This window comes from Carassius auratus, unplaced genomic scaffold (assembly GCF_003368295.1).
Source record: "Carassius auratus strain Wakin unplaced genomic scaffold, ASM336829v1 scaf_tig00215565, whole genome shotgun sequence".
Lineage (NCBI taxonomy): Eukaryota > Metazoa > Chordata > Actinopteri > Cypriniformes > Cyprinidae > Carassius > Carassius auratus.
This window is the reverse complement of record NW_020528142.1, coordinates 1,712,252-1,734,872: the sequence shown is the minus strand read 5'-3', so window position 1 is coordinate 1,734,872 and position 22,621 is coordinate 1,712,252. Positions and strand designations below refer to the sequence as shown.

The 22,621-nt window shown below is 35.1% G+C and overlaps 1 protein-coding gene across 10 annotated transcripts in view; it reads left to right on the top strand.

Moving 5' to 3' along the window:
* dclk2a (doublecortin-like kinase 2a) overlaps positions 1 to 22,160 on the top strand; it is a 52,577-nt gene extending 30,417 nt beyond the window's left edge. For 2 of the 10 annotated variants that reach the window (XM_026260621.1, XM_026260619.1), the window contains exons 4-18: positions 2,908 to 3,015; positions 3,184 to 3,240; positions 6,056 to 6,150; positions 7,460 to 7,507; positions 9,224 to 9,308; positions 9,753 to 9,858; positions 10,114 to 10,171; positions 10,906 to 11,025; positions 12,015 to 12,161; positions 12,425 to 12,558; positions 12,676 to 12,753; positions 12,901 to 12,997; positions 14,179 to 14,265; positions 14,548 to 14,661; positions 19,855 to 22,160. In XM_026260621.1, the coding sequence (XP_026116406.1) occupies positions 2,908 to 3,015; positions 3,184 to 3,240; positions 6,056 to 6,150; positions 7,460 to 7,507; positions 9,224 to 9,308; positions 9,753 to 9,858; positions 10,114 to 10,171; positions 10,906 to 11,025; positions 12,015 to 12,161; positions 12,425 to 12,558; positions 12,676 to 12,753; positions 12,901 to 12,997; positions 14,179 to 14,265; positions 14,548 to 14,661; positions 19,855 to 20,151 (1,631 nt within the window). In that variant the 3' untranslated portion in view covers positions 20,152 to 22,160. Of the gene's footprint in view, positions 1 to 2,907; positions 3,016 to 3,183; positions 3,241 to 6,055; positions 6,151 to 7,459; positions 7,508 to 9,223; positions 9,309 to 9,752; positions 9,859 to 10,113; positions 10,172 to 10,905; positions 11,026 to 12,014; positions 12,162 to 12,424; positions 12,559 to 12,675; positions 12,754 to 12,900; positions 12,998 to 14,178; positions 14,266 to 14,547; positions 14,662 to 16,022; positions 16,106 to 18,943; positions 18,957 to 19,854 lie in introns of all 10 variants that reach the window. The other 8 variants (XM_026260625.1, XM_026260624.1, XR_003288254.1 and 5 more) reach the window with 7 other exon arrangements.
* The last annotated feature ends 461 nt before the right edge of the window (positions 22,161 to 22,621 follow it).

The window sequence follows — 22,621 nt, the reverse complement described above, 5'->3', positions numbered from 1 at the left end:
GCAGCTTACACATCTGGAAAGGCACCATCAATGCTGAATGGTATATCCAAGTTCTAGAACAACATATTTTCCCATCCAGACGTTGTCTCTTTCAGGGCAGACCTTACATTTTCCAACATGACAATGCCAGACCACATACTGTTTCAATTATAACATCATGGCTGCGTAGAAGAAGGATCTGGGTACTGAAATAGCCAGCCTGCAGTCCAGATCTTTCGCCCACAGAAAACATTTGCTGCATCATAAAGAAGAAGATGTGACAAAGAAGACCTAAGACAGTTGAGCAACTAGAAGCCTGTGTTAGACAAGAATGGGACAAAATTACTATTCCTAAACTTGAGCAACTTGTCTCCTGTGGTAAACAGTGGTAAACATTGCCTTGTCCCAACTCTTTTGAGATGTGTTGATGCCATGAAACTTAAAATCAACTTATTTCCCCCTTAAAATTGTACATTTTCTCAGATTAAACATTGAATTGTCATCTATGTTGTATTCTGAATAAAATATTGAAATTTGAAACTTCCACATCCTTGCATTCTGTTTTCATTCACAATTTGTACAGTGTCCCAACTGTACTTGGAATCGGATTGGAATCGGGTTTGTAACTGTTTGCATTATGATTAACATACACTACTAAATGTTTGGGGTCAGTTTTTTTGTAATGAAATTAATACTTTTGTTCAGCAAGGATGCATTAATTTGATCAAAAGTGAAAGTAAAGACATTTACAATGTTACAATGTTACAGTTTCCATTAAAAACAAATCGCAGCAAAATGTTTCTAGCATTGATATTAAAAGTAAATGCTAGTTAAAATTATCATCAGCTTTAATATAAACTTACCAATATCTTTTTATCTGCACAAAAAACACCACACAGTTGTCACCTTCATAAAAATAAGTGATAGTATTTTAATAGTATCTTTTCAATGATGGACTCATTCATTCACATTCATTCACTGGGCTGCAAAAATTGATTCTTTTTCCAGAATGAACACAACCGTCAGAGGAAGTGACCTTGTTATGAGCAGTTCCTCACCATTGTTCATTGTGTAGACTGTGTTTGTGTGCTAGTGAACATGATAATGCAGATGTGGAAGTGAAGACAATCTGCAGCTGTGAATTTCAAACAAAATCCAAAATGCCTATAATTTTCATCCTGTTTTGTTGAAATGCCTCCAGTTTCAGTAGAATTTACCACACACACACACACATCTTGATTCATAGCTGTGTGAATTTAGTTCATCTGCTTGCCATTTTGTCCTAGTTCTTCTTCGCTGCCCCACTTAGGTTAAGTAGGACTTTTCCAAAAATATAATGAAACGGTAAGTTTGTGTCTGACAGTATTTACTGCTCAACCATTTCTTTCTGCAGCAGAAGTGGAGTGTCCTTAAAACGCAAGCCCACCACAAATCTAAACCTTTTGGAACTAAAGAACTCATTACACGTTCTCTCCTTTAGATTCTGCTGTTAAATGCTTAAATTAAGCTCCAAGAAACAGATTAGCTGGGCAGTAATGGCATTTTAATAATGTCATTCAGCTTGTTCTGTCTTCATCACTCCACGATCTGGTACTCATCAGCTAATTTATCACTGCTCGGCGTCATTAGCGAGTGCTGTGTAATCGACAGGACAGATCGGGCCCAGTAGCTGCTGTATGAGTCATTCATTACTAAAGTTCTGCACCCTCTGCTTTCATAGGCCTTGAGTAGAAAATTTGATTACGCCTCTGTGGATCGCTTCACACTCTTGGCACATGTGAATTTGGAACAAGTATGTCAGCAGATACCACTCATTTAGCAAGAGGCATCTGTATTAGCCCTGATACAAGCATGCTTTGGTATGTGTATCCATGTATGTTCCTGTCTGTCCTGTCTGTGTGTCCGTTTTCAGAGTCAATAATGGTGGCACATGCTTAAATGACTAAATGTATATATTTACATTCAAATGTTTGGGGTCAGTAGTATTTTTGAAAGAAATTAATACAGTTATTTTACCAAGGACACCTTAAATTGATCAAAAGTGACAGTAAAGACATTTACTGACCTGATTTTATTTCCTGAAGATGTATCATAACATTAGTCAAGGTTTTTTGCACTAGTTACTACATCATTTCCACTTTCTCTTTGCCCCGTAGAATTAAACATAATGTTTTCTTCAGTGTTGCCAGATTGTTAATGTCCAAGTGTCATACCAGAAGCTCAAAATGATCGTATTTGGAAGAAAATGATTGTACACGAGTCAGTCTTGCAGAATATACAAATTTGTTATAGCTGTTTATCCTTTTCCCACAAAATTCTGAAATTATTGTAAATTATGGGAAGTTTTTCATCGGACATCGTACAGAGGTCAAAATTATTATACAAGTACGATAATTATCATGCAGTACAATGATTATCTTATGTCTGGCAACATTGCAATACTTTTATTGTTACTAAAAAATAAATAAATAAACATGAATACATGTGTTGATGTTTAAAGCATTTTTCAGCATTAATGATAATAAGAAATGTTTCTTGAGCAGTAAATCAGCATATTAGAGTGATTTCTCAAGGATCATGTGACACTGAAGGCTGAAGTTATGATGCTGAACATTTAGCTTTGATATCACAGGAATAAGTAAATTTTGAAAACCATAACATTTTCACCATATTAGTTTACTGTATTTTTCACCAAATTAATTGGTGAGTGTAAGAGATTTATTTCAAAAACATTTAGAAAAATCCCAGAACCTTTGAAATGTAAAGTATAATAAGTCAACCAAAGAGATTATTATTTGGAATGGGTGGAAAAAGCAAGTTCTCCTATTTTTTCTTGTGTCTTTGGGAATGTTTGCAAATGAGGCATCAGGAGACATTATAAGACAAGCATATACATTCTTTGCTCATTTATTTTGTCTCTGTGTCCAGAATGTCAGGTCCTCAAGTCCTCCTATTCTTCTCGTTCTGCTCCCCCTGTGAGATACTCTGGTAGTAAAAGTCCAGGATCCACACGCCGCAGCAAATCCCCTGGATCTGGTGAGGATACACTGCACCACCACTAGCACAATCCTGTTACCAAATGAACGATTGTTTAAAAATGTAACATTTCTTAACAGCAGCAGTCAATCACTGATGTTCACATGTTTCTTCCTGTCATTTTTTTCGGTTCTATTCCTTGTTAAATTGCTTTCCTTCCTACTTTAGTGAGAAGAACAGCAGGACAATTCTCAGCAAACAGCCAATCTCCAGTCAAATCACCAAGTAAGTATTTCTCAAGGTTTATTAAACCAAAAATGGTCATAATTTAGTTTTACAAGACCATTTTCATTTTCTCTTTGACCCTTAGAATTAAAGCTAAAGTATAGCTATCGTACCTTAAAGACTTCTAAAGGTAAATCACTTTAGTTATGATTGGCTAACCTCTTCAAAAGTGAACTGAGTAAAGGTGTGGTCACATTTAACCCTTGTTCAGCAAATCCCTTTGCAATCTGAATTTTTTTGCGCGATGGTTTCACCACATTGACAGCCGTAGCTTGCTTTGAAAGTCTACTGATAATAGTCAATAGATCTTTTTTGTCAGCAAAATTTCTCTAATGTGACCACATCTTCACAGTGCCTCTGTCAAGCTAAATAAGTAAAAAGTGGGCTGCCATGTGTTCATTTTCTTTTCAATCACATTTTCTTTACCATAACCAAGACTAACCTATGAGCTGACAACTAGAGAATCTGACAGCCCTATGACATCCTTGAAGAATTTCCACACATGATTTTGAATGACCTAAAGGACATTCATCTATGGAATGAGCTGTACATGACCTCTAACCCTTCGGTGCAGCATTCAATCACGATAACAGCTCTCCTTCACGGCCTTCCAAATCCATCAGCTAGTCTAGAGAGCTATTTAAAACTCCCTCGCTGGCCACTTTCCCCCGAACCCTGGCATGCATATACTCTAATCTATCAGACATACCAAATTGGATGTGTACACTAAATGCAGGCATCATCATCTGCTTTCTGCTTAGAAGGGCTAATGCAGTACACCCTAAATTCCTGTGCCCGTGAACTAAGGGTTCTCTTGCATGCCTGGAGAGAAATCTGCTCATGCACCCATCGACAAACTCAGCTGGAAATGCCAAGAGCAGCTTTTCTACAAATCCCTGCTCCCTGCGGATTCTGACGCACTTAGGATGCACTGTATCTGGGTGAAATGATATATTAAACCGTGTTTTAATTGTTTTTATAACATTATTTTAACGTGGCCTTTACAATGATCTTGTCAATTCTATGATTTAGCCTTTGTGGATTTGGCTGCAGGTGAGTGGTGCACATGAAGACTTGCTGTGTTTGCATGTTAAGAGACTTATTCTGAGCCAAGGAGACTTATGCTGCTCATACATATGTAGCTGTACACATTTCTGGTAGTTCTGGTCATATTTTTTTTTTTTCTTCACACAAGTTTATTTTTTTCCTGTCATTGAGCCAGCACTTCATTTTCTCTATATACCTAAAGGAATGTAAGTATGTCTGACAAATGTACATGTGAACTGTGTGCACTAACACAGTGGTTGTCAAACTTTGTGACTAGGCTGGTAAGTTTCCTCTGGTATATCAGCTGTGAAGACTATGGGAGTCCATATATTAAAATTAGCAACTAAAATAATTCTAATTAAAATGTAAATTTTTATACATTTCTGGATTCCATACGTTTCGTGGTTCTTTTTAACCCGTGAATTTGAATTATTTGTTCAGTTATTTGTGATTTACATAATAAGGTTATAAAAATGCAAAACCTTTATAAAAGCTTGACTAATTTTAAGCAATTTTAAATCATTATGATGCCCCTTAGTGGACCCCGGCCCCGTTGGTTGAGAATAAGTACATTAACATGATGAAGACTTTTATAATTTACGTGTTATATAAGTAGAAAAAAAGATGCATTGTTCTGCATAAAAAGCATAGTTCACCCAAAAATTATAATTCTGTTATCATTTATATAATTTTTAAGCTGTGTGATTTTTTTTTATTTATTTTAGGACACATAATGTTTCCACTGTTTTAGTCTGAACAGTGTAAGTTAATGGTGACCATGTGTTGTCAATTTGCAAAAAAAAAAGATTCTTTAAATGTCCGTAAATGTAGTTCATATGACTCATGCACTGCAAAAGTCTTCTGAAGTCATATAATAGCTTTGTCTGAGGAAAATAAGAATTTTAGTTGTCATTCCCCTCCCCTATAACTTTCAAACTTAATTTAAATTCACTTATGAGCAGTTACTTTTAAAAGTATTGCATTACATTATTGTGTTAATCAATAAAAAATTTAACTAATTGCATTATTTAGTTACTTTTTATGGAATGTAATGCTTTATGTTCCTTTTCCATATATATATATATTTTTTTTTTATTTTATTTTTTTTTGTCATCTGGGCTATGCTTGCTTTTTTATATATATATATATATATATATATATATATATATATATATAACAACTGCCAACTGTAAAGGACCTTTCACGCCAAAAGTGAAATTAATAAGCCTCAGGCTGGACGAAACACCTCTGCCTCTACACCTCACTCCCACTTTCTCTCAGCATGGGGACATTAATGGTGTCAGTGAATAAATGGTGGATTAAAAAGTAATCTGATTACATAACTAGCATTACTTGTAATATGTACCCCCAACACAGCTTATGACTGTAATCACACATTTAAATTGCACAAAAAATATTTTACAGTTGCAATGAATGGGAACAATATGATTTTAGATAACTGGGAAGTCAAATAGGCTCGCCATTTGGAAACAAGCTTTTTTTTTTTTTTTGCCTTTTTGTTGTCTGCGGAAGAAAGTAAGTCATACAGGTTGGTTGAAAATGAATTAGTGAAATTTGATGATGTAAATGAAAATTTTGATCAGCTGATATTATGCAGGCAATATCATCTTACAGATAACACCGTTACTAATATCTAAGACAATATCTAATATCTAAGCATAAAATAAGCAGTGTCAGAAGTAACACTGTGTGACATTGTGTTTTCTCTGTTCTCTGTCTCCCTCCCTCTTCCTGTCACACTCCTCAGTTAATGGAGTCCCGAACAGCCAAATCACTACCCCCAGATCCGCCAAATCCTCCAGTTCGTCCCCGACCAGCCCCCGCAGCATGCGCAACTTCAAGGTAAACCCGTCGGCATGGCAACAGGCTTCCACTGTGCTGCTAATCAGTTTACTGCCAAAACACGGCGAGTTTTAGAATAGATTATTTCTTCATCAAGTCAAAAATAAGATCAGGCTTCTGGATGATGACAGCATCATAACGCTTCAATCCGGATTAAAAGAGTTTAGTGAAGCTACATCAATTATACCCTCACAACAAATTGAAGCTGCATTTGTAACGCCCCTAAATTTCTTCAGGGTACAGTGATGACACTTTATAACGTCACTTTTTCCTATACTGTGTGCTAAACAATTTAAAAACAATTTAAAAAATGTAACTTGCCCCTGATTTTCCTTATTAGAGTCTCCACACCATACAACATTAGAGAGTGTTCAGTAGCTGTCTGTATAGTGGGGGTTTAGCATCAGGATGGTTTCAACATGATCTTCTAAGGACATTGAAGTCTTCATCAGCACTTGTAACAGAATATCCGCTCTGATAGGCCTAATCACTCCTATTCTTAGAAGCATTGTGAGTCTGGGCATTGAGATCTTGCTGAGATCTGACTGCAGATCTGTAATTAAACCAAAGGTCAAAGTCAATTATGATCGTAGCCTCGAGAACTCCTGCTGTTAATCTGCTTAACTGACCTGTCCGGCCCACAGTAAGCTTCTTCTCGTACGGGTGCGCTATCTTTAAAGCTTCTTGAAAGCACAAGGAGAATTTGAATGACAAGGAGACAATTTGATTCGTTTTTAGAGAGGGATTAGTGGTAGATATTGGCACATACTCCCTTAGTCAACTACTTATAGGGAAATCTCAAATGGGATCTCAATTTTCTTTTTCTTTACAAAACAAATTAAAAGGAGAATTCTTCCACATGGCGTTTTAAAGCATTCAAACATTTGGAATTGAAATGGATAAATATTAATTTATTTTGCAAATTTTAAGCATATTAATTTAATATCTTGTACAGTTTGTTATAAATTGCCTTATTTATTTAATTTTTTTTTTTTTTTTCCCTAAGGAACTCTAATATGGTCTCTGAGATGTGAAAGTTCAATTTTAGTGAAAAGTGTATTAAAAAACAAGCTATATAAAACCAATGTCTGCAAATTGAGAAATATGCTATTTTCAGATACTTGTGATTGTACAAATTATTCATAGTATTCTACCATTTATTGTACTGGAGATATAGCTGGGTGAGTGGTTTGATGGAAAGTTGCTTGTCAGGCTGGTTCGTTGCACATTGTTCCTGAGATTTCAAGCTAATTTTAGACCAAATGCGACAACGTTGTGGTTACATAAATATCTTCCCACTTGCCTTTAGTTTAGTTGCAACAAGCGGATGGGAGTCCCCCTCCGTCTCTCTGTACAGGTATTATGAAACTCTGCCTTCTGTAGCGCCATTCAAATGAGCTGCAGTTCCTTCTGGGTATACAAGTTTTCAGTTGGGAATCTTACATAAATGATTGTATGATCGATTCAGTCATTTTAACAGCATACTATTTGGCCGTATATTTTAACTCACAATCCATTGGAGTATTTGAATCCTTCAAAAAAGCTTGTAATACCCAACTGGTACTCGTATGCTTAGAGGAATCCTGTGGCCTCTATTAAATCAGCTTTAACCAGGATGCTGCCAGTATTTGTTTCCATTGGCTTACGTAGTCACATGTCACTGTCACTTCAGTTTAATTCTTATTTGGCTGCTGTATAAAGATAACATGCAGGCTTTTTAACCATACTGATTGCCAGACCATTTAAAATCTTTTAAGACTGGGTCTAATATTTTTGTGTCAGTCACACGCAGTTTGTCTTCCGGAGAGCTCTTTTCTTGTCTCCTCATCAACCATTTATTTCACTAAGGATGACGCTCAGTGTCAGATGGCAGTGTATTATTGATTATACATTTTATGCTTTATGTGAAGGTTTAGTATAATCGCATAGCTGCTACGGTATAACCAGTTCGCATTGCTTTTGTTTTTACCAGGGCTGGGCAATATAATAAGCATCCATTATTTGTGATGATTTGGTTATAAATATCACAATGCGATTTTTTTTTTTTTTTATTTGGACATTGGCTTGTTTTGCAATCCTTGTATCACGCATCGTGTTGACTGTAAAGACATTTTAATATCTGTGAAATGTTAATCTTTTGTATATGCAGTAAAAGACACAGAAACATTTACACTCATAAAAAGTGATATATTCTGTTAGTCGTTATGTAATGAAATGAGTGAAATAAGGTAATAATGCATACTTTTCCAAAATGTATTTTACTGTTTGATATTTTATCTTTTAATGCTTATAATAGCATGTGTTTACTTGCCAGGAATATGGATTTGTGTATCAGGAAGGTAGTACATGTGAATTATTTATTTATTATTTATTTAATTTATTTAATTTTTTTTTTTTTTTTACCAATAATGAATATTCATATTTAAAGCACATTCAACAAAAATGCAGCTTGTTTTATGACCTTTTATGAAATTCATCTAAATTACTTAATCAAAATAATACTTAAAATCACTCAGAAAATGTTCACTGGAGGTTTATGTTTAGTAAAACTACACAATTGTTTAGGGACAGTAATTTTTTTTAATGTTTTTGAAAGTGTGTGTGTGTGTGTGTGTGTGTATGTATGTATGTATATATATATATATATATATATATATATATATATATATATATATAAAATTTATATTTAAAAATGTTTTTTTATTCCTTGGATGGCAAAGTTGACACATGTAAATGTTTAAGAATTTGTCATTCAAAAAACCTATATTGATGAACTATAAATCTAAATAATGTCTATTATGGTTAAGACCCTGTCTTGAATACTTTTACTTACTACTTAAAACACTTATACTGGGTTACATTTGATGTTTGGTTGATTTAATGGTTCATCTGATTAGGGAAAAAAATCCCTCACTTAATACATTTCATATCAACGGAATAAATATCATACTTTTTTGTTGTTGTTATATCGCCCAGCCCTATCACTTTAGTATGTAAATAAAACACATAAATAGTGCTTTTAAGGAGTTCTAAATGTTTTAGGTCTTGTGACTTATTTTGTCTCTGTTTGCAGATTCCTGCACATCACTCCTCTGCAACCAATGTGAATGGCTCCTCAGAGACTCCCCAACAACTCAACAACAGTGTAAGCCCTGAAGGTAAACATCCACCTGAAGTGAATCACTGTCATGCACTCACTCACCTTGGATCTTACTGTGTTTCAAGCCCAGAAGTCCCCAAAGGGCATTTCAGGGGTATGACAAGATTTGGCACTGAAAGTGCTGACACATGCCACTCTGTGCCACATTTGCTCAGGCGCTCCACTCCACACTCTCCCACACTTTCACACACTGTGGTGGCAGTGTATGAGCAAATGTCCCTGCTCAGCAGCGCATGAGTCAGAATGACCTTCAGCAATTTTCTGCATAGTGCACTAACCAAATTTAAACTGTTGGCTGCGGATGTTGGGGCTAATTTGTTATTTGGGGATTTTACGAAACATTCCCCTGCCTCATTGTTTTCACCTTAGTTTTGATCATGTGGTATGAAAATCATATTCTTTCAGTCTGATGTGTTTAAATGCATTGGTTTGTTCCCTTTAGTTAATGGAAACAGGAACCTAGCTGCTTCCACAATTATGGACAAGTACAAAATTGGCAAAGTTATAGGTGATGGGAACTTTGCCGTGGTAAAGGAGTGTGTCGAACGGTAAGAAAATAAGAAAAAGATAAAATGGCTCTTTGGATCAGTTAAATTGTGATGCAGTTTGTTTGTTTTCCATTCTAAGCTTGTTATTGTCATGATCACTGATTAAAATGCATAAAGAATACTGTCTACCTCTACAGTAGTTATAGGCTAAATGTTCAAAGGAAGATTTCTTGTGCTCTCAAAGGACATCCACATTAAATGCACTCAAAACAAACCATAATTAACCTCCATCTGTTGTTCTGTCTCTTTCCATAGATCCACTGGAAAGGAGTTTGCACTGAAGATCATTGATAAAATCAAATGCAGAGGCAAAGTGAGTTGGATTTAACAGATTTTTGCAACACCAGCTAGCCAATGGAGAGCATGAACTGAGAAAACACCATGCATAAATAGTCCTTACCGTCCATGAAACATTTATCATTTGTTTTTTTATTGGTAATACATATATTTTATCCTTATGACAATGCAGTTATAGCTGCTTATGCGTTATGAGCACTAGCTGTAAAGTTGCAATGCAAATTATTTATGCCTCAGTGGTCTGAAATGTGGCTGATTAGATATTTTATGGATTGCCATTTATCCAGCATGCTGCAGTTTTTGCAAGTCATGAGAGAAAAGGTCTACAGATGAGACCCAATTTATCCTAGAGGTTTAAATCCTTTTATTGGAATGGTTAAATTGTCTTCTCAAACTGTTGCAACAAAGTTGTAATGTCATTGTATGCTGCTAAAATTTGAATCATTTTCACTAGAATTACTGGAACAGCAAGACCAGTTTTTTAGAAGGGGTGTTCACATACTTTTGGCCATGCACTGTATGAATGATATGTAAACAGCATAACATATTAGAGTTTTTGGCCAATGTCTCATAATCTAATTTTAGCTTGCGCTTTAACCGAGGAAGTTGGTTTCCTGTTTGCCTGGTTTCCTGCAAGAGCAAACCTCAGGAATTCATGCAGATTTATGCCTTGGCAGCTGAAGACAAAAGACTGCTGAGAGTTGCTTTAACGGTTGGGAATTTGTTGTGACACATGCTTTGAACACACAGGAGCACCTGATCGAGAGTGAAGTGGCAGTGTTGAGGCGTGTTAAGCATCCTAATATCATCATGCTGATTGAGGAGGTGGATACGCCCACCGAGCTCTATCTAGTCATGGAACTTGTGAAGGTACTGTTTGTTAGTCACCACAGTTTATACATCTCTCAACATTGCACACTTCTCACCACACTACACTAAAGACAACATAAAAAAAATGATGCTATATTTACTTGATAATTAATTCTGGTCTTATTGTGCATTATTCATCAATTTACACTGACAGCAACATTTGTTTAATTATTTCAATTTTTTTATATATATATTTCAGACACTACCTTTCATAAATGTGTAATCTGTAAAATTAAATAAAAAAAATAATGCTTACCAAAGCTGCATTTAATCAAAAATACAATAAAAAATAAATTTTCTAAATATGAAAACAGTTTAAAATAACTTAATTTTAATATATATATATATATATATATAACAGTATATATATATATATTATATATATATATATATATATATATATATATATATATATATATATATATATATATATATATATATATATATATATATATATATAATATTATTATTATTATTATTATTATTACTATTATTATTATTTTTAGTATATATATATTATAATGGAATTTATTCCTTTGATGGTAAAACTCAATATCAAATATAACATTATTTTTTAAATATCATTTACTTGATATAGATCTTTTGTAACATTTATACTTTTGACCTGTAGTGCATGTAAAAAAAGAAAATGAAGCTAAATAAATAAATAATATAATATAATATAATATAATATAATATAATATAATATAATATAATATAATATAATATAATATAATATAATATAATATAATATAATATAATATAATATATAACTCAGATGCACCCTGAATTTATAGGAAAGTTAAATGCATTGTAAATGCTGTGTATTGTTGTCAGCTACATTGCACTAAATAGCTGCATTCAATATTATACTCTTGGCCCCATATAAAGGCAGAAACATGTTTGTTACCTCTAGGTTAAAGTCTGTTTTATGCAAAATACAGAGATAGAGATGTTTAGTTGTTTGTATTGACATCTGTGTGTTTCAGGGTGGCGATCTGTTTGATTCAATCACCTCCTCAACAAAATACACTGAACGAGATGCTAGTGTAATGGTATTCAACCTGGCGGCAGCCCTCAGATATCTGCACCGGATGTGTATCGTCCATCGAGACATCAAACCTGAGAATCTGCTGGTATGCACATATACACAGACAACCCTCAAAAGAGACATTAAATATGCAAAATACAGGTATACACACCTCCACACCTTGCACAGTGACAATAAATCTGAAAAATACAACACATACACAGCAGTGCAGAAATACAAAACGGTGTATTTCAACAAACTAAACAACTTTGCACTTTGTACATATAAAAATGACTTACGGTATGTCCAGAAGGAAAGAATGTAAATGGATTAAAAGAATCCTTTTGCCTTTTGTTATTTGTGTTGTAGGTGTGTGAGTATCCTAATGGCACAAAGTCCTTAAAGTTGGGTGATTTTGGCTTGGCCACAGTGGTTGAAGGCCCACTGTACACTGTTTGTGGAACGCCCACTTATGTTGCCCCAGAAATCATAGCAGAGTCAGGGTAAGAATCGCTGATTATCGTTGTTTTTCTGAAGTCATATTGCTATGGAGGCATGAGTAGCTGTTTGATAACCTTTAAAATGCTGGGGGCTGAATGTTATTAACTGTGTCACCTCAGATACGGGCTAAAAGTGGACATCTGGGCAGCTGGAGTAATTACCTACATCCTCCTATGTGGCTTCCCACCGTTCCGCAGGTACCACTATAATACCTGCTCAGTCTTTCATGTTAATAAACTACCGTCTAATGTTTAGTCTCATGTTGTTCATGTTGCTGATGTTTTGTATATACTGTACTCAGCAGTTGTTTTAATTGTCTTTGTGCTTGCCATTTGTTTTTGTAGTGAGAATAACCTCCAGGAGGACCTATTTGATCAGATCCTGGTGGGGCGTTTAGATTTCCCATCACCCTTCTGGGACAATATCACAGATTCTGCTAAAGTGAGTACAGACAAACACATCATGACAATATTTCAAGGAGTAAAACACTAAAAGGAACTTAAGGTTTTCTTAAAATGTCGAATTTGCTAGAAATGTACTGACCCACTGGCCATTCAAGATGTAGATGAGTTTGTTTCTTTATCGGAACAGATTTGGAGTAATTTAGCATGACATCACTTACTCACCAATGGATCGTCTGCTGTAAATGGGTGCCGTCAGAATGAGTTGATACAAACTTCAGAATGATCGACAAATATGTTTGTAATAAATCCATAATTGTTTTTATACTCAATGCATAGCTTTCAGCTAAAATGCAAGTCCTCTATTCATGATATTGCTTTCTCCAGAGCTGTTTCTTACAAACATGCAGTTTTTTTCATTTCGCAAGACATTCATTGATGGACTGGAGTGCGTATTACTTGTGGATTATTATAATGTTTTTATCAGCTGTTTGAACTCTCATTCTGACGGCACCCATTCACTGCCGAGCATCAGCAACTGATGTAATGCTAAAATTCTCCAAATATGTTCGGATGAAGAATCAAACTCATATATATCTTGAATGACCTGAGGCGTAAGTAAATTTGCAGGAAATGTTGATTTTTGGCCAGAGCTATTCCTTTAGCATGCTTCAGAACTCACTGTCTCACCTTCACTTATTTATCTCGACATCCTTCATTCTTTATGCTGTTCTCAATTCTGACTGCACCCTACTCGGTTTCATCCTACTCACATCATTATATCATCTCATTCAAATCCTCCTCCTCTCACATTCACCCCATCCAGTTTTAGAACTGTTTTGCGTGCTGGGTTTCTAACATCTTTCTCTGCAACGGATGACAGAATTTTTGCTGTGCATGCAAATGTGGACAAGCACAGGACCTTTTTTAGAGCATCTTAATGGTCTTTTTTTTTTTACTGGAAATCAGTCTGTCTGGTCTTAAATAAGCCCCATGTGTCATAATTTCTATCAAAATTCTATCAAAATTGAGACTAAATGTCTCACTTAGACTAATGTCTTACAAGCTAAATTACAAACTAAAAGCCCTTTTCTGAAACCTACCATAATTCCTTAGCTTTAAGCACAAACACATTTGGTACCTTTTCTGTTTTAATGCTAAAAATGTAGAAAACTGTCTTGAAGACTGTTTACTGAAAATATGATGATGGTTTTGTTACAGGAGTTGATTGGTCACATGCTGCAGGTGAATGTGGAGGCCAGATACACAGCGGAGGATGTGCTGTCTCACCCCTGGGTCACGGTAAATGTGTGTGAAACGGTTTAGTGCTTCATGTATGTGTGACTTGTGCTAAATTACAGTGTCAGATTTCAATTAAAAAAATATAATACACCTAATGTATTTATTGCATGTAAAGTAACCTGATTGGCCACAAGGGATTCGCCCGCACACTTACTCATGAAACATTATTTGTGGTGGTTTCGATTATTTTTCAAACTGAAACCCACAATTTCGTCTGAATGCTCTGGAGAACAGTAATATTGCTCACCATTAGATTGGCCTGTCCTAATCCACTTCTGTAACCAACAGGAGGATGCTGCAATGGAAAACAATATGAAGATGGAGGTGGCAGGTAAACTCAAAAAGCACTTTAACTCTGTGCAGAAGCAGAGCAACACTTCCCCTGGAGTCTCTGTGATTGTGGTGAGCACACACACTCACACATGAGAAACAGTCTGCACATCATCACTGCAGCTGCTGTCGTCTGTTAATATGCTACGCTTAAAGAAATAACCAATCTCATCCTCTCGGCCCCTAATGTTTAGTCATTTGGATTACAAATAATTCCGAAGCATAGCCGTTACTGAATTTATAGCCACTGTGGACACCGGCATCAAATCAATCAGTTTGTCTCCCTCTGAGCTCATGACTTACATAACTGCTAAATCTCAGGAAATATTAGAGATTATTGCATTGTAAGCAAGCGCAGGACAAAATATGCCAGAGATATGAATTTGGACATGACTTTAGAAAACTGCCCATTCACTTTCTCTATATCTCCATAATGTATAAACCTTTCAGACATACCATGATTAATGTGATTCAGCTTTTGAAAATCTCTTTAAATATTTGTGTTTAATAGCCAAATTTATGTATAAAAACTACATTACCCATAATCCATGAGAGCTAACCAAAGACTTATGTTTTTGTATATATTTGAGTGTGCTGGTTTTTATGCTCACATTCAATGACTGTAAGTCATTAGATTTTGTCGATTGTTGTATTTTTTTATGTCATATCTTTTAAGGCTGCAATTACTTGTTTAAAAATACAGCAATAACAGTAACATAATTACAGATAAATTTTCACTATTTAAAATAAATTGATGGATGTATTTTAAAATGCAAAACTGAATTTTCAGTAGCAATTACTACAATGTCACACGATCGTTTAGAAATCATTCTAATGTGCTGATTTGGATACATATATTAGAAAAGATATGTTAAATACAGGACCAAGCAAAAGTGTGGTCAGTATTGCTCTTCATAGTGCTTGAAAATCGCTGAAGGACTTATAATAATCCCTTTATTTCTTGGCAGAATGTTCTTTATGAGCTCAGAGGCAGACATGAGTGAAGCATTTTCAGCCATTTCCACCTTCATGTCTTATTAAATTCCCATCCCAGTTCACTGCACCATAAACCCCTCACTGCCAGACTTGTGTCTCAGTTCTTTTCACTGTCATTAAGGTGTTTGTCTCTGCTAATGTGGTGTTTTCAGTGTTGTCACTGGTCTTCATCTTGTCTGGATTGCCATGGTCAAGAATACTGAATGTCATTCATTGTTTGGGGCGTATATAAAATGAATAAGTATCATATTAGTGGACCTTCATTGTATAGGAAACATTTGTTTATGGCATCATTTTCATTTAAAATACATTGTAAAAACCCTGAGCTTTTGAAACATTAAATAAAAGGTCAGTTTTTTGTTCACTTTTCTGCTTGGGAAAAAAGCAGCAGCAGAGACTCTGGCTAAACGTGTTCTGATGTGAATCTCGTTTGACAGTTTGATCTGTAAGGGCAGGGCTGTATCTACACCCCTTCCTTGCTCTCCCAAGACCCAAAGTGATGTCCACCACTGGATATGGGGTATATGACTCCAAACCTAAACCTCTTTTTAATGAGCTTGATTTCTTTGACTTCACTAAACTCTAGCAGTCTCTGCACTTTGATGCCTCTTTTTCCCTCCCCCCTTTTTTTTTTTTTAGCATTTGCTGGTCTTGCATCTAATTCTAGACAACAATCATAACATACCTCATGTTCCAACCATGATCTGGTCCACTTTTTGTCTTTCCATCTTCTCATTCCACTCCATGTTCATGGTGGCTCTTTAAATGGCTTATATTCTGTGCCATATGGCTTCTTTGCACATTATTGCTGTATATTGTTTCTTTCTGGGCTCTAGCTGAAAGGTTTGTATTGGCGTGCATGCAATACTGACTGCTTGTAAAATTAACACTGCAATCCAATGGCTTCTCTCTCTCTCTCTCTGTTACCTAATCTAGAGACAGTCTATTTCATGACAGCTGCCAGCATCCTCAAACAAATTTCAAAGGACTGAGAATATGAAACTCTGCCATCTTCTGGCAGTATTGTAATTTAATAATTTAAATTAATAAATCTAATGACCCGGAGAGAGAGATGCATAATTATGTACACAAATTGCCTTGGATTAAATAGTTCACTGAAAGGTTTTATTTAGTTATTTAGATTTTTTTCCTTTTCTTTTTTATAGATAAAATGATGATTTACTTGTTTTTCCTTTCAATGAAATGTTTTATTTTCTTTTTTAATAGCTAGTATATTTAGATGTATTAATAGGGTACAAACACACCCTATTTTTTTTTTTTTTTTACTTTCTTTTTTTATAACTGATTTTGTCCACAGCTGAGGAATGTACCAATGAAAGGAATAGCTTAACCCAATATGATGCTTTTGCCAATTATTCACCCTCATGTAATTCCAACAATGATCTGTCAGGTTTTATCAAAAAAAATATTATGGAAAATTTGGTATGTTCCAGGCAGAAGTGAAAGTAAAAGTATTAAGGACTCCTTTTGAATTTTACATGGCTAAAAGTACAAAAGTAAAGTACTTAAGTATTAAAAGTACAGACTGATAATTTTTTTTTTTTATTAGCAATTTTATGTACTCTATCTTTCTGCTAAATCTACATAATACACGAATACTTCTTAAAATTACTGATAATTTATTTGTGCAAAAATAAGAAAATATACCAGATAGTTTATAAAAGTTAGAAAAAATTATTGCGTGTTGCCAAATCTAAATATACAATATAAAAACAGATGTCACATTTTGCTAAATGTGTTGAGAGGAACTACGCAAATACGACTTTTTATATTATTTGAAACTGCTGAGGCATTAATCTGGTTAGTTTAACATTATGTAGTTTTTAAACTCCGTTCAGATGGTAATGCACAAATAATTAACCGATTAACCAAAATGTGTCAACTGGTAGAGATTATCGTCTCTCTGTCGCGGTTAAATGCTCACATTGCTGCGCTCGTGGTCATGAAAATGTACAATTTGCATGTGTTTTTAAGCATTGCAGTTTAAAACCGAGTGACTTTAAGTTGTTAAAATGCAATTAGCATAGAAAGGGAATAAATTTAGCTATTTGCGTGCGCTCTGTCTGAAACTCTGAGGCGTGCACACGTGAAGACAGTGATCATAGAGTGCAGGAGTATTGAATGGAGGGCTTCTAGGCCTTGAATGGTTAAATACACACACTTGTATGTGTCAAAATGCTGTCTTTGCAAGTATCCTCGTAAACACAGTAATTTAGGTTAAGTGAAAGTAAACATCTGAGAATGAAAACACGTGTAACAGTATATTGGACACAGGCAGCTCTTAAAGTGACAGCAGTCTAACATTCCTGCTGTCTGTCATTCATGTTAATCAAACAACAAAAGAGAGAAAATCTTCCCTGGTCTTGACTAAATCACTTTTGTAACTTTGATAAGAAGAAATACATTTTTAATGTATACTTACATTTAAATTTAATCATTTAGCAGATGATTTTATCCAAAGCGACTTACAAATGAGGACATTGGAAGCAATCAAAATCAACAAAAGAGCAATGATATAGAAGTGCTATAACAAGCCTCAGTTAGCAGTATACGCCACAAGGTTGTTTTTTAAATTATATAATAAATAAAAAAAAACAGATAGAATAGAAAAAGTATCAAGCAAGCTGATGTTAGAGGCATCTTTTTCTTTTGTTAATTGTATAATTAATAAAAAGAAAACAAATATAATACTAAAAGATTAGAAAAGATTTAAGAAAACAAGCAGTTAGTAAATGAATATAGAGTGCAAGTGTTTTTTAAGAATAGAATTAGAATAGAGATTGCTAGAGTTAAAGGGTCAAATAAAGATGGAACACTGCTACATCTGGTAGTGCATAACAATTTCTCCAGTTCAAAATGCAACGAGGAATGACATTTTTTTAAAACGTAGACAAATGAAAACATTATTATGATTTGAAATGTAGTGAAATAAAATTAAAATACTCCAGTAAACTACAAATAGTTAAAAATTGTATCGAAGTGCAGTAATAAGCACATATTAATATATTTTTATAGTGCTTATTGTCCTTTCTGGAACTTGACAGCTTTTTTTTTTTTGACAGGACAAAAATAGCATCATGTGTGTTTGGAAGCATATGGGGGTGAATAACGTCCGAATGTTCATTTCTGAGTGAGCTGTCCCTTTAAGTGGCTGTATTTTGCTTTAATCAGGCAAACTGAGTGTTTCTGAAGTAGTCCTTGTGAGCTGTCTCACAGCTGAAGTGTTAGAGGTTATGTTAGTGTTGTGTATGAATTTGTGCTGTATGTGCTCTGTGAGTAAGACTAGTCTCTGTCCTCTGCTTCTGCTCTCCCCATGGCATTGCTATCCTTTGACTAGCTCCAAGGCAATGGTATGTACTAACACTAACTGCTATGCTCCTCCCTCCCCGCCTGTCTCCTCACACATACACTCTTTTACTGGGAGAAAGTGACAGTAACATCACTGAAGATGATCCTTTTCGCCTACAAGACATGGCAAGTTGTCATCTTAGAGAATTCTTGACTCGCTTTAATTCTGTTATGAACTTCAGTGGTGTTTATCACTCTCTGCCACTTTCCAGTCTCTTTTACTGCGGTGGTCTTCTCCCACCTGTGATGTGATCAATAGTACTGACTTTTCAGTGAAACCAGGTCATGCATACTGTCTTAGTTTGAACATGTTTCTTCTTACAGCTATGGGGAAAACACAGAACAGTTTGCTTTATTGCTTAAAGGGACACACTAAATTTACTTACTTGTAAAATGTACTTCATTTACTCACCCTCATGTTGTTCATGTGCCTGCCTCTTTTCTGAAGAACACAAAAGATGATATTGATTTGTGTATTTTTTTTTTCTTTTTTTGTGTGTTTTATTAAATAAATAGAAGATTGAGAACATTTGTATTTTTTATTTTTTAATCATAAATCCAGTCTTTTATATGGAGGCTGTCATCATTAACATCTCTATACTAAAGATCAAGACTATTTATAAGACTTGAGATTAAATCCATATAATATTTTAGTTTAAAATGTAAAATCTGGATAAGTTATCAGCATAACACTTAATTCTGAAATTCGGTCATGTTCAATTGTCTGACATGGGCGGGGTTTACAATGTGCCTTTAAGATTAAACTGATCTCTCTCTTGACCTCCCAGATCATAACTTCATCTCACTTACTCTTTCCCCACTGAATTGTTTTCAATTTCCTCTCCATTTTTGGGTGGGTGCACCTCATTCGAACATTAACATATTGCGTCTCTCCTGTAGAACACAGCTCTAGATAAGGAAACCATCCAGCTTTCTCGCCGGCGTCAGGACCGCAGCCCCCCTCCTCCAGGAAAGAGCCCTTCCTCCACCCACCCAGAGAGACGACGCTCCCACAAGGGACGCTCATCTGTCCAACTGGAGGACTCTAGGAGTGCTACTCCCGTTGAGCCTTTAGCCTCAACAACCCCCAATGCACCATCAGCACCTCTGCCCTCTCCTCACTCTGCCCCTCCTCCCCACTTCCCAGAATGCAGTGCTGAGGCTGAGGCCAGTAAGGGCCTGCCAAAGGAAGAATAATACTACTTAAGGGAAACAATAAGGAGACAATATCAAATATAAATGCATAAATACAAAAATCATGCTAGCTAAAAGTCTGGAATACACTACACTACTCTTGCCCCAATTTGTACAGTCTGGACGAGTACGTCGTCCGAAGAAAGGTTTCATAGAAAATTGTGTATGATGAGCACAGACTACTGCTTTTTTATTTACAGATTCTGATTCTACTAGTTAAGAGAATACCAAACATTAATATTTAGGACACACGTGCTGTTTAAATCTGTGTCTCCTTGCAGTGATGTGTAGTCTCTGAGGACATTTGTTGTGTCCGGAAAGACTTAAAAGCAGGGTTGCCAGGTCAACAAAACTAAACCAGTGACTAATCAAAAACTAGCTCAAAACTAGTCCAATAACCCTATCCCAAATATGATTAAAAAAAAAAATCCCTAAAATACATATTTTACAGTCACAGTTATGCGTTATACACAATTTCATCTTAGAAGTCACAATAAAAGTCTGTTTTCATAATTGAGTTAAAAGGCTACCTACTAGCTCCCCCTTAACGTAAATGTAACATCTAGAACAGGTTATAAAATATTTCAATAGAAGCATTTCAGAATTTTATATATATATGTATATGTCGAACCAAAAATATATAAAATATATCAAACCTTTAAATGTACAATTCACCATAAAATGAAAATTCTGTTATCATTTGCTCACCCTCAAGTTGTTCCCACAAAGGGAGATATTTTGAAGAATGTGGGTAGCCAAAGAGTTTCTGGTCCCTACTGAATTCCATAGTATACAGAATTTTGTTAGCCACATTATTCAGAATATCTTCTTTTATGTTCAGCAGAAGAAGGAAATTCATACATGTTTTGCATCAAATTGATTTTCATTTTTGGGTGAACCATTCCCACAGCAACAGCAATTCTGCTGGAAAACGGTGGACATGGCAACCCTGTGTGATCCTCAGTCTTTTAATATATGCGGTCTGGTTTTTCTCTGTAACTATTTACGAAGTCAGTAAGATAATGAAGCTGTTTTAAAATCAATTCTGTTTTTAAAAGTCATTTAGTGTAATCCAGCCTTTAACAAACGTTCAGTACTGTCTGTATAGTGGCCGTCTGCTTGTATCCCTGCTTTCTTCTTCCAGTTTGGCTTCTGAGTCCAGCACCCAGGGTGGGTTTGAAAACTTAATGTGTGATTGTTTGTATATAGGTGCTTTGGATATGAAAGATCCGCTCTGCTTTTTTATTTACTGTGTTCAACTCATGTCTTGGTTATGAATAGTGAAACACTTTTTAGGGTGGATCTAAACATGCTACCGGAAAAAGACTTTGAAACTGGCAAGAAACTTGCCCTGCTGAAACTTCAAATACATTTTCAAGATTGTGTTTGAAAATAGACTGCTTGACTTTTTGACTCTGCTGAAGAAACAAGAAAGCGATTCGCATTTGTGGGGGTGTGTTTTCTTAAGAGTGACTAGCACTGCTGTGTTTCTGGGGTCATTTTGCAGTAGTTTAGAGTTGCCTTCATATGAGCCAGCAAAGCAAGAAATCTGTAGGGATTGTTTATAGTTTTGTTCGTTTGCTAATTTATTTGTACAGATTAGACAAAATGTGAAATTGTATTTTAGAATAGTTAGACATTTTCAATCCGGAGTCATTAAGTGCACGATATTTTAATTCCTCTGTTGCAGCAATATTAGATTACTATCTCAAGTCTTGGATTTGTCATCTATTGTTCCATGTACTACTTCTGTACTTGTTATCTCTTTGCTCAACATTACACTGATTTTTCAGAACGGTAAGCCTGAAGGGAGTGATCTAGCTTGTTAATTAAGGTATGTGACACGATGCACTGCTTTTTTTTTGACATGCATTGGAGGTTTTGAGAAATATGGCAATATTCCGTTTTATTTCTGGAAAGATAGATTTTATGTTTAATAGATGTCATTTTCCATTAGTGTTCTGTATCATCACATAATAAAAGTAATGCAATAAAATTATCTTGCTGTTGTTTATCCTCGTCTTGTCCTTATTGTGGTATATGATCAGATCACAAAAAACCAATCCAAGTTAAGTTTTGGCTCCTGTAGTCCAGCGAAAAATCAGCAGCAATGCAACATCGCCATCTGCGGGTTGAAGGGCCACACAACATCGAATTAAGAGATTAAAAATTTAACCGCAACTATTTTATTTATTTATTTTAAAGTGCGGTCTTTACTAATTATATTATCTTATTTGTTTGCCTTTTTTCATATTATGAGTCGATATATTTTACATTGATTAAGATTCAAGCCTCCCTTCACACATAGCTACCTCGTGCAAAAAAAAAAAAAAAAAAAAAAATTATTCTGCAACATGGCAATAAAAAGTACAACTAGAACAGCATTTTTAAACAGCAGTAGTACTGCAATAAATTGTATTGCATAAAAGGATGAAATTAATTTGCTGCAAGATATATCTAAAGCTGGTCCATA